At 36.7% G+C, this 13440-nt stretch overlaps 1 protein-coding gene and 1 pseudogene across 1 annotated transcript; both read right to left on the bottom strand.

Moving 5' to 3' along the window:
* The window catches only part of LOC108719669, a 250167-nt pseudogene that overhangs the window by 139991 nt on the left and 96736 nt on the right, over nt 1-13440 (bottom strand).
* On the bottom strand, nt 9259-13428 carry LOC121395007. The gene is made up of 4 exons (XM_041567454.1): nt 12478-13428; nt 11261-11644; nt 10397-10619; nt 9259-9795 (listed from the first exon to the last, which is right to left on the bottom strand). Exons 1-4 carry the CDS (start codon nt 12551-12553, stop codon nt 9705-9707), a joined length of 774 nt encoding a protein of 257 aa, XP_041423388.1. The 5' UTR covers nt 12554-13428; the 3' UTR covers nt 9259-9704.

The following is a 13440-nucleotide window of genomic DNA, read 5'->3' as shown; positions in this document are numbered from 1 at the left end:
TATCTATCTATCTATCTTATCTACTGGATCTATCTATCTACTGGATCTATCTATCTATCTTCTGTATCTATATCTATCTACTGTATCTATCTACTGTATCTATCTATCTACTCTATCTATCTATCTACTCTATCTACTGTACTCTATCTATCTGTTTACTGTATCTATCTTCTGTATATATCTACTGTATCTATCTATCTATCTATCTATCTATCTATCTGCTGTATCTATCTACTCTATCAATCTATCTATCTATCTTCTGTATCTATATCTATCTATTATCTATCTACTGTATCTATCTATCTACTGTATCTATCTTCTATATATATCTAATCTATCAATCTATCTATCTAGCGATCTATCTATCTATCTATCTTCTGTATCTACATCTATCTACTGTATCTATCTACTGTATCTATCTATCTACTGTATCTATCTATCTATCTATCTATCATCTATCTACTCTATCTATATCTATCTATCTATTTATTGTATCTATCTACTGTATCTATCTATCTATTACTGTATCTATCTATCTGTCATCTATTTATCTACTCTATCTATCTATATCTATCTACTGTATCTATCTATATATCTATCTATTTGCTGTATCTATCTTCTGTATCTATCTACTGTATCTATCTACTCTATCGATCTATCTATCTATCTATCTATCTATCTATCTATCTATCTCTCTATCTATCTATCTATCTATCTATATCTGCCTATAGATATCACTGAATGCTGGCATTTAAGTGTAGTAGAACAAATAGAACCTGATTCCAAAGCTACAAATAAGACTCATGCCGTATAAGCTTTTCTATGTGTATTTTATTTGAGAGACTAGTATTTTGATTGGGTGACTGTCCTGCTGTCAATATACATTCAGTATGCATCCCTATATATTAGCACATCCAAAGGGCTTAGTCATGTCTCTGCATTGCAATAATAAAATCTGAGAATGGAATGTTTCACATGAAGGTTATGCAAATACTGATTTAAGGGTTAAAAGACAATAGAATTATCTTCTTACCTGAACTGGTTCCAAAAAAGAATTGAAATAGTCCGATGATAAAGATAAATGAATGAAGACACATGGGTGTGCTGGGCAAGAGGGTCTTCCACTGCCTTCAGTTTATTCTGGAAAAAAAAAACAGAAAGAAGAATGAAAATGAGAATCTTATCTATCAACATATAAACCAGCAATGCCATTAATTGTAATGTAATTAATTCTATTATAAATGTTTAATCATATCTGGTGCTTTAGTCAAGCTGAGCTTTATGAAGCAAAAAAATATATAAACAGATAATAACAATACATTATAACATACTCTTAAAGGGGCATGTTTATAAAAATGTTTCTTTTTGACTAAAAAGAAACATGACATCTGGAAATGGGCTGATCTTAAAGGGGTAGTTCACCTTCAATGTCCAAATCTTATTAAACCACTAAAAATGCTCTCATAGAGTTAGAAACCCCATTTGCCATAAAAAAAGTAAAAAGGTCATTGTAAAAGCTAGTTTATTTACCATTTAAATTTGTCCTTCTCCTGTCTCTCTGATTGGTTTTCTGAAGGATGGGAGTGGCCTGTTTTACACCTGCACTTCCTATATGATTAAATCATCACTCTCAGGCTTTGCCCTTACTTGGTTCTTATTGGACATTGATACTGCCCTCCCCTTGTAATTCATTGGTTGCTTGTGCACTTGTAAGCAGTCACATAAATTCAAAGGCCATTAATTAATTTCTGCCTTGCATTGGCTGCTATCTTGTGTGCATTACTTGAGAGTCTCAAAAAGACCCAGCATTTCCCAAATCTAACACATTTTTACTATGCAAATAAGCATATACATTAATGGACATGTAAACCCTATAAACCTTAACCATATCATTAAATTGGGCACATATTCCCCACACAAAATGCATCATTGTCTCTGTATTGGGTCAGGTAGTATCTGTATCCCCTCCGTTAGCCACATTTTATCCTGTCACAGAGTAATTAAAACAGCAAATGGATCAGATGCATGTGGATGTGCATGCTTATTGGGATTTTTCAGTCTGATTTACTTACAAGACACTTTTCTCCTTGTCTCCGTGCCTAAAATACATTATGCAGCAATCCAAATGAATCCCAGTAACATTGCCTTATTTTCCTGATATTAAGCTGGATCACCGCTGTGATGTTTTGGCAAGGAGAAAGCATTTTCATGAGATTTCTTGCCCATCGTAAACATGAACTACAGGTATGGGATGCATAATTCAGAGACCCATTATCCAGAAAGATCTGAATCACAGAAAGACTGTCTCTCACAGACTCCATTCTATCCAAATTTTTAAAAATGATTTTCTTTTTCTCTGTAGTAATAAAACAGTAGCTTGTACTTGGGTTTATTTAATGTTTACTTCATTTTCTAGTCGACTTAAGGTATAAGGATCCAAATTCTGGAAAGATCCGCTATCTGGAAAACCCCAGTTCCTGAGCACTCTGGATAAAAGGTCCCATACCTGTACCACAACAAATCTCCATGTGTGCCAGTACTCTGGGAATTCTGCTTTTGGTCGATATGTAATAGTACCCTACTTTTCAAAACCATAACAAAATCCCTGTAGCTGGTATTGTGTGTCGTTTATGTATAAGATTAAACAGCAATTTTATTAAAAGGAAAAAAAAATATCACAGGCTATGGGGACGGATTTCTTACTGAAAACGGGTGAGTTTAAGTACTAGCAGCATTGTGTGCATATAAGTGGTATTCTCTGGTACAAGCAAAGGTAGTTCCCCTTGGACAATCATCGATGCACACAGGACATTATCTGTCTATTAAATCTGACAAACACACAAAATTCACCATTGTCCAACAGGCAGTACTTCTGCTATTGCCTTTTAATATTATCACTTTAAATCCTCATAATTGCACAATTATCAGAAATCCCTTACTGTATGTGAAAAGTGAAAAATACCTCTGCAAAGTCCTTTCCAATTCTCTAATCAAAAAAAAAATATATATATATATATATATATAATATATATATATATATATTATTATATATTATATATATAAATATATATATATATATATATTTTTTTTTTTCCTTCATTGACACAGGTACACAGGAGTTGAAGGTTAATAATAAATCCCAGGGCTGTCTGGTGTAATGATTATAGAGTAATTAATAAAAGAAATCCTCTTACTTCAGCAAATACTGCTAAAATGTAATGTATGTGACACAGACAGAGTTGTGTTTGGAAAGTCAAAGTGCAGAGTCATTTGAGTATAGAATACAGACACAATAAGAACACTCTGCTAAGGTGATGTGCTTGTATTGCTCATTTATTGGTACATTTTAAGTATCATGTGAAAGACATACTCCATAACCAAGATGAAGACATCCTCTCAACACTTATTCCCCTCTAGAAAATGGAGTCTGTCCACTTAAAACTTACCCCCAAACAGTGAGAAATGTCAGTTGAGCCCTGCCTGAAAGTGACTGAGCTCTCCCTCCACATGAGACTATTCACCAGCCCTCCCCAAGTACACATAAGAAACGTCTCTGTGCATACATACTGCCATAGCAAGTCCCACCAGAAGAGTTCTCCTCTCCTCAGACGCTGGCCCAGCCCCTCCCTACAGAGCTGTGTGTATGCAAATTTACCACACTCACAGTTATTTATCAACACTGGGCAAATTTGCACATGGGCAGTATCCCATGGCAACCAATCAAATTGCTGCATTCATTGTTCTACCTGCAACTGGCTTTAAAAAGCTAATCACTGATTGGTTGTTGACTGACAGGAGAATCAGCCAATCAGAGCAGAAACTGCTGCATGTGTGCACTTCCTGCTTCTGCCAGTAGTGTGTATGATGTAAAATAAGGAAGTACATACAAAAGGGGGTTGTTGGAGCACTCACATTGCTAAATAGAAATGTATATAAGTATAAGGGAAGTGCTACTGACATAACCAAATGGGTCAGTGCACATTCCCTGGGCCCCTGTCTAAGTAATTCAGTAGATATGCAAATGCATGTGTTCACAAAGACAGGGGTTTTTTAGTTACAAAGTTATTATCATCAAGTTGAAAAGCCACCATACCACATCAAGGTAAACCCCATATGGCGGTCCCTAACTTGTTCCCTCCAGTCATAGTATTGAGGATCCTGTGCCTCTCTGCATAATAGCATTAGTTGAAGTAGAAGTCTGCTGAACCTTGGTTTCTGTCTGAGGGCTAGATCCTCCCCCGCTGCTAACTTGCAGCTTTTAAGAGAGAGTGATTGCCCAAACCAACTCCCATTTTTAAAAAAAAGTATAATATGAAAATGGTAAAGACAAAGTAAAATTAAATATATAAGTGCATACGTATATATGTATATGTGTTAGTACAGGTATAAAAAAAGAAAAAAGTGAACTAAAACAAGTAAAGGACAAATTAAATAAGTGTAGCAATAGGTATAGTGAATGTAAATGGGTGTCAGAAGTGTGATTTGGTGCGGTTAAAAACAAAGGGCCACCATTAGTTGATCGGGTGGGTTAGGGTTGCCACCTTTTAAAGAAAAAAATTACCAGCCATGGTGGGGGGCGGAAAAGAAAGGGGCGGGCGTGATGCAAAAAGGGGCAGAGCCGACAAGGGCCCCACAAAAGGGGCAGGGCCATGGGGGAGTATCATCACAAAAGGGGCGGGCCATGTGGAGTAACGTCACAAAAGGGGCGGTCCACCGCCCGAAGCCTGACGAAAATGTAAGTTTTCATCGGCGGGCAGGGGATTTTGTAAATGGTATTACAAATTACTGGCAGCTACATTGCCGGTAAATTTTTAATACCGGCCCTGGCAGGTGTTTTACCGGCTAGGCCAGTAAAATACCGGCCGGGTGGCAACCCAAGGGTGGGTATGGAGGGTGCTAAAAACCACATGAAGCTTAGCCAAGGCTTCAGGCTACAATAGCAAATACAAAAGGGGGTTGTGGGAGCACTCACATTGCTAAGTAGAAATGTATATAAGTATAAGGGAAGTGCTACTGACATAACCAAATGGGTCAGTGCACATTCAGTGCACTTATATACATTTCTACTTAGCAATGTGAGGAATGTGCACTGACCCATTTGGTTATGTCAGTAGCACTTCCCTTATACTTATATACATTTCTACATAGCAATGTGAGTGCTCCCACAACCCCCTTTTGTATTTGCTAAATAAGGAAGTACCGTATATACTCGTGTATAAGCCGACCCGTGTATAAGCCGAGGTACCTAATTTTACCTACAAAAACTGGGAAAACTTATTGACTCGCGTATAAGCCTAGGGTGAGAAATAAAGCTAAAGACTCTCTGTGTCTATATATTTTTTTTTTTTTGGTGAAGAGAAACGGGTCAGATTTGCCCATCACTAATCAGAAGCCATTAGCAAGTACAACTTGACTGCATTTTGGGCCAGAGGGAAAGATAAGCATGCAACGCAGCACTGTCTAACCAGCAATTTCTCCAGCTGAACTTGAACTACAACTCCCAGCAAGGCTTTGCCATAGGAAGAGACATCAACGAATGCTGGAAAACTATTCTCTACGCCAGATATGTGACACTTTCAATAGAGTATTTCCAATATAATTTAAGAAACGCATTGACTGAATTTACAGCCAGATCAGCAAAATTTGGGGTGTTAAAGCGGGTTACCTGCCCCCTGCTGTCATTGAATTACAGATGTGTGAGCACAGGGCCATTGCTATGGTGCCAGCATCTTTCTACCCTAAGCCACTTTGTGTACATATAGAGCAGTTTTCGTCCCAATAGAGGCGACTGGATAGCCTGGGGCTAAACTTCACCCTGTAATCCACGTGACATAAATGCACAGCTCCGCTTTCCCTTACACTGCCCGTAGTCCCAAATCGCTACTTACGGTACACCTTCTCCAAGGCTGTAAACTCCAAACCTTTTCCGTCTAATAAAAATCGCGCAAATGTCATCACACGAGACTGGCGTCACAACTTCACGTACGCGTACGCATTGTGGGAGCGACGAGCAGATTGTGTAACTAAATGAGAAAAGATACATGTTGGTGGTTGGCAACAATACCTGCCGCCAGCTGCTGCTTACGATTCGGCTGAGAAAGGTGCGCAGGGCTGGGGGCGGATTTGCGGGGGGGGGCCTTTGCAGGAAATATTTTATGTGCAGCATTTTCTTCATACTGACACGTTCCTATGATTTTTATAGGAACGTGTCAGAATCGCGTTTTTTTAACTGGCCCGCGTATAAGCCGAGGCAGCGTTTTTCAGCTTGTTTTGGGTGCTGAAAAACTCGGCTTATACGCGAGTATATACGGTACAACATTCACTGTAGCGTTTTTGGGGGTCGGCGACCCCCGCACAGGGGGTCCATGATGAAAGGGCCCCATCTGCAAAGGGATCCATCTGAGGTGAATATCTCATCAACTGCACATTCTTTGTTAAACATTTATATAGCAAAGCTTGTTATTTTTACATGAACTGTTACATTTTTGAAAGTTATATGAAGGTGAACAACCCCTTTAATGCAAATCTCAATGCATTCCAAACAATAATTCAAATAAACTTGCTTGAATGTTGAAAATACCCATCCCATTGCATCTCAGCAGGTTTTAGGCAAGATATTAATTTTTTTCATGATTTCCCTTTAATACAATCCTGAAAACCACAATCACACAATTTCCCCTTCAATAGTATATAGAACATTAGAACAACTAATAATTTTAGTTACATTAAGGCCGTAGGTTAGTCCCATGAATATCTAGACATCAATAAATACATATAAATATATAAGGATTACAGATCAGGGAAGATCAACATTGCAAAGTCATTTAGATAAATATAACATAAACACATATAGCCAAAAACACAAATATAATTTTTCTACTCACAGTTCTTTTTGATATGCACAGAAGCAAGATGTGTTGACTAACAAGAAGTGTTCACTTAAAGCTCTACGCATAAAATGAGTTCACTGTTAGCTGGACAGATTGTGGGATTTCTCTGGGTAGACAGGGCACATATACATAGATATTAGTTTGATTGGTGCAGTTTGTTATTACCCAAATATCCTTGATTCTACTCATGCCCCTAGCATGGCCATGTGAGTTTTAACTCAAAAGGAGCACATGTTAGATATCCCTAATTAACTTTTCTTTCTTAGATTGGGACTCCAAACTTTAATTGTTGACCTGGGACCTGCACTATATTCTGGTCCTGCTTATAACTCTAATTCTAAGCAACTTTTCAATTGTCCTTCATTATTTATTTGTTATTGTTTTTTTTAATTATTTGCCTTCTTCTGCTCACTATTTCCAGCTTTCAAATGGGGGGTCACTGACCCCATCTAAAAAACAAATGCTCTGTAAGGCTACACATTTATTGTTATTGCTACTTTTTATTGCTCATCTTTCTATTCAGGCCTTTCATATTCCAGGGTCTTATTCAAATCAGTGCATTGGGTAATTTGGACCCAAAATACCAAAATAACTACCAAATAACTCAAAAACTAGAAATAATGAAAAATAAAAACCAATTGCAAATTTTCTCAGAATATCACTCTCTACATTATACTAAAAGTTATCACAAAGGTGAACAATCCCTTTAAGATTCAGGAAATTGAGAAATGCTGATTAGCGACCAATCCTTTTACATTTATAATTTTTTTTTTAAAATAAATATAAATGTATGGCATTTTACATAGTTCATTCTGCTTGTCTTGTTAAATATAGTTGCATTTCTTATACTGAAAGCGGCGTGGGGTGTCTGTGTAGAAGTGCCCAACGCCTCCACTAAGGACTGGACTTTTGATACGATTAACAAAAGTATTTTAAACAATTGGCTACTACTATATTACTATCTTACTATAGGTAAAATACAGTAATAGTATTGAACATAAACACCAATGCAGTTCTTTAAAAAAAATCACCAATTTCTCTTTTTTTCCCCAAAGACTAATGGAGTTATGTAATAAAAGGCACTAAGTTTGCCCAGGGGCAATAACCCATAGCAACCAATCAGCAGGTAGAATTTACTAGTCACCTGTTTAAATGGAAACATCTTATTGGTTGCCATGGATTACTTTTCCTGAGCAAACTTCATGCCTTATATTACATATGGGTGTAATTCCTATACTTTTAACACACATGGATTAGTGCATCTACGTGAATATAGTTTAGCCATGTTTGCCATTTTCAAATCTTTGCTATAGATTTACTGCACTATAAATTAGGCAACAATTACCATGAGCAAAAGATACATCACATTTTCACATGAAATAGTATTCTTAATTGCCTATATTGCTAAAACTTCGAATTTCGACCATCGAATTGAACGAATTGAAAAAAATCGACAGTCTAAGTTTTGTTTTTTTGTTTGAATTCAGCTGTTTTCGACCGAATTAAACCACACAAGAATGAAGCGCTCACCTCCGTCTCTTTTCCCTTGAGGACCAGGTGCTTAGCAGTCAATATCCCACTCTGCCATGGGTATCAATCATGTACAATGTCCAACAGACTGCAGCACACTGACACGTTGTTTCTGTGAAAATTTTGTGATTTATTGGCTCAGTAGACAAAAAATGCAATGTTTCGAGTCTCACAGGACCCTTTATCAAGAATGTTTTCGACCAAATTAAAATCGTTTGATCGATCGTAGAAATCTTTCGAATCGAACGATTTAATCAACCAATCGAACGATTTTCAAAAAAAACTTTGATTTCTAAAAACTTAGCCAAATATTGGCTATAGGTTCTAGGAGGTCCCCATAGGCTAACATAGCAATTCGGCAGGTTTAAGGTGGCGAAGTGGCGAATTCAATGTTTTTTAAAGAGACAGTACTTCGATTTTCAAATGGTTGAATATTCAGTTTTTTCAATTCGAATCGAATTTTGGCCTATTCGATGGTTGAAGTACCCAGAAATTCGAAGTTTTTGAATTTGAAAATTCACTTCAAATTCACTTCGACCCTTAGTAAATGTGCCCCACATAATACATTTTAATAAAATCTGATTTTTACAATTTTTTTCAGAATTTATTAAACCCCAAGGATGGAAAAGTCTGAATCAGAAAATCTGGCATCTCAGACCTGTCAAGGTTGCATATAAGTCAATGGGAGATTCTTTGATGTGCGCTGGGTTCGTGCAATACCCCCAAGTTTGAAAAAGAGTTACAATGTGCCATTGTGATTGGATTAGTGGAAGAGTTTATATGCCGAGAACTTCCCACATGAGTCAGTTGAACTGAAGAAGCTGCTCGGATGAGTAGCGAAACATCTTCAATGATTACTCAGCAAGTCCAGTTGTTTTAGAATTACTTATATTAGATAAACCCCCTAAGGAACATGTTCTGCCCCATGTTTGGTGCATGGGGCATTTTCAAAGTTTATGGACGCAATGCAATTTGTAGAAATGGTACCACAGTCCTATATACTGAATACAGAACACAGTATACTGGAATTCTATTAAATGGCTGAGCCCAAACACTACACAACATATATGTACAAGTTTGTTACAATAGCCGAGCTCTATCACCTATATAATATATACTGATACTGGTCTCACTTCTCAAAAAGAAATCTAAAAACCCTACAAACAGTGTGAAGAAATAAATACAAAGACCTCAAATTACATATATATAATATTTATTATAAAAAGTATTTTTCTATTCATTGAAGCCTTCAATGCTGTGTCAATTCTGTTAATTCATATTCCCTTATGATTCCTCCTCATTGTCACTAGATGAGCTGGATGGTGGGCTTTCTACATCGCCGATCTTTTCCTTCTTCATTTGCTTATCAGCAAACCTGCAAAAAAGGGAAAAAAAATTAAATGGCGGCAAAATATTTTTAAACACCAAATTTTCATATACAAATACATTTTAAGGATCTGGGTATCTGCGCATATTTCTGAGCATTGCAGAACTATGTACTGACATTTATATATATCTATATAGAACCTCTTCCCACCTGCCCAGCACTGAATGCATGAGTAGCGAAATATTATGTATATATATATAATACACAAAAGCCATGAATATCCTGTAAATTATATCCTTATAAATGGTGAGTTCTGATGTCATCAGTTATAAACGGTGACTTCTGATGTCTTTTTATATGGTCATGAAACTCCTCTGTAACTTATAATATCCTTAGAATTTACAAGAGGGGGTATTTTATTCACTATATAATCTGCCTATATTTGCTTCATGTGTCTGACCCCAGGCCAAGGCAGTGCCTCTGGGTGCAGACATAGGAGCGTGTGGATATAAGCGGAAGGATTATTTCTTTGCATAGTAAGGCAGTAGCCGAAAAAAATAACCAAAGTTGATCTTGCTTGGCTATTTATTGTACACTTTTTTGTCCAATGTTCTATATTCTAGAGCAAGATAAAGGAAATTTTACTTACCATACAAAGAGTCCTAATAGTGAGAATAAAACAAGGAACGATGCAACAGCTATCACTGATATACCAAAGATCTTCTCCTTTCCTTTAAGACCTGGGAGGATGGTCTTGTCAATGAAATCCCTGTCATCTGCTGTTGTTGCAGTTGTTTCTTGGTTTGGTGCTTTAGTGGTGCTTGTAGGTTTTGTCGTTGTTTCATCATTCATACGTGCTGACCGTGATCCACCTGAAAAGCAAAACAATTACTGTAGGTGAATCCCAGATCCAGAACTAAACACATGTAGCATGCCTGAGATATATTTAGAAGGTGAATACACTACGGGGCACATTTACTTAGCTCGAGTGAAGGAATAGAATAAAAAACAGTTCGAATTTCGAAGTATTTTTTTGGCTACTTCTACCATCGAATTGGCTACTTCGACCTTCGACTACGACTTCGAATCGAACGTTTCAAACTAAAAATCGTTCGACTATTCGACCATTCAATAGTTGAAGTACTGTCTCTTTTAAAAAAAACTTTGACCACCTACTTCGCCACCTAAAACCTACCGAGCACCAATGTTAGCCTATGGGGAAGGTCCCCATAGGCTTTCCTAGCTTTTTATGATCGAAGGAAAATCGTTCGATCGATGGATTAAAATCCTTCGAACTGTTCGATTCGAAGGATTTAATCGTTCGATCGAACGATTTTTCCTTCGATCGCACGAACGAAGGAAATGCAGTAAATCCTTCGACTTCGATATTCGAAGTCGAAGGATTTTACTTCGACGGTCGAATATCGAGGGTTAATTAACCCTCAATATTCGACCCTGAGTAAATGTGCCCCCTACATATTGGGTTTACAATACAGTCTCTCCCTTAATTTACCTTTGAGTTGATGCACAACTTGAATTTTTATAGACGAAAGGGGCTTGAACACCTTTTCTTTTATCGTCAGTGTAACCTGATAAGTGCCACTGTCTTCAATGACTGTGGGATTGATGACCAGCGAACAGTTCCCTTTTGCCACTAGGGGTTTAAAAAGTTGCAATTTATCCGCGAAAGCAGGCAATGCCGTTCTGACATGGTCTCCGTATAGACGCACTAAAGGCTGGTAATCCTTTCTGCCTTTTGGGATGAAACCCCATTCCAATTTGACGTGTGACGGATTCAGGGGATGCCTTGTATGAAAGGCACATGGTATAATATTCCAAGTATCTGCTTTCAATATCAGCTTCGGTTTAAATAGACGAAAGTTTTCAACTTTCAGAGCTGAAAAAGGAAAAACATACAATTACAAACTTGAAAGAGAACCTCTCAACCTAGCTCTGTCACTTTTTGTCACCTTTAAGAAGAATTCAACTGTAACTAAAAAAACCCTACCCCCTAGCATATGAAGCCTCCCCCCCCCGGGAAATGGCCCTAACTTTTTACTTACCCCTCGGCGCAGATTCAGGGATCGCAATTAACGCCAGCCATCTTCTGGGTCTTCAGGAAGATGGCTGCGGTGAACTGCGATCCCGAAAGTCCGAAATACACAAAATTCAATTGGGGGGTTATTTAATAAAAATATTGAATATGTAAAATTCACACAAATGTTACCGATGCAAAAATTAGAATCTAATTCGAATCGAATAGAGTTTTTTTCCTAGAAAAAAACTTGTTTGTCAGGAAGGCTAGTAACGTTCAAATTGGTCCCTGGACCTCTCCCATTTACTTAAACATGAACTCAGCAGGTTTTATTTGGTGAATAGTCAAATTTGTGAGTGAGAGTTTTGACCTTAAAAGAAAAAAAAAATTTGAATATGAATCTGCCTCTAAGTGTAGTTACATTACGTGGGCAGATTTATCAAGGGTCAAAGTGAAAATTGAAAATTAAAAAAATTCAAATTTTGAGCTTTTTTATGTGTACTTCGACTAAGGAATAGTCCAAATTCGATTCGAATTTTAAAAAAATTCAAAAATTCTAATATCGAAATTTATCATGTACTGTCTCTTTAAAAATTTGTCTTCAACCATTTACTATATAAGAGTTCATACAGCATTTCATATGGCTGTAATAATCCTGATTTAAGGGTTAAAAGATAATAGAATTATCTTCTTACCTGAATTGGATCCAAAAAAGAATTGAAGTAGTCCGATGATAAGGATAAATGAATGAAGACACATGGAACCCATCATTGCAGGGCAAGAGGGTCTTCCACGGCCTTCAGAGAGTTTATTCTGGAAAAAAAAACAGAAAGAAGAATGAATATGAGAATCTGATCTATCAACATAGAAACCAGCAATGCCAGTAATTGTAATGTAATTTATTCTATTATTAATGTTTCATCATATCTGGTGCTTTAGTCAAGCTTTATGAAGCAAAAAAAAGATATAAACAGATAATAACAATACATTATAACATACTCTTAAAGGGGCATGTTTATAAAAATGTTTCTTTTTGACTAAAATGGGTTAATCTTAATGCAAATCTCAATGCATTCCAAACAATAAATCAAATAAACTTGCTTGAATGTTGAAAATTCCCATCCCATTGCATCTCAACAGGTTTTAGGCAAGATATACATTTTTTTCATGGTTTCCCTTTGATACAATCCTGAAAACCACAATCACACAATTTCCCCTTCAATAGTATATAGAACATTAGAACAACTAATAATTTTAGTTATATTGAACCTGTAGGTTAGTCCCGTGAATATCTAGACATCAATAAATACATATAAATATATAAGGATTACAGATCAGGGAAATTCAACATTGCAAAGTCATTTAGATAAATATAACATAAACACATATAGCAAAAAACACAAATATAATTTTTCTACTCACAGTTCTTTTTGATATGCACAGAAGCAAGAAGTGTTCACTAACAAGAAGTGTTCACTTCAAGCTCTATGCATAAAATGAGTTCACTGTTAGCTGGACAGTTTAATAGTTGCACGGATTATTATGTCATAATGATCATACCGATGATGTCATAATGATCATACGATGTCACAATGACCATACCCGATGATGTCACAATGACCAACCCGATGATGTCACAATGAACATACCCGATGATG

The sequence above is a fragment of the Xenopus laevis genome, chromosome 6S (assembly GCF_017654675.1).
Source record: "Xenopus laevis strain J_2021 chromosome 6S, Xenopus_laevis_v10.1, whole genome shotgun sequence".
NCBI lineage: Eukaryota > Metazoa > Chordata > Amphibia > Anura > Pipidae > Xenopus > Xenopus laevis.
Note: the sequence above shows the minus strand (reverse complement) of the source record. Positions and strands in the feature narration are given on the sequence as shown.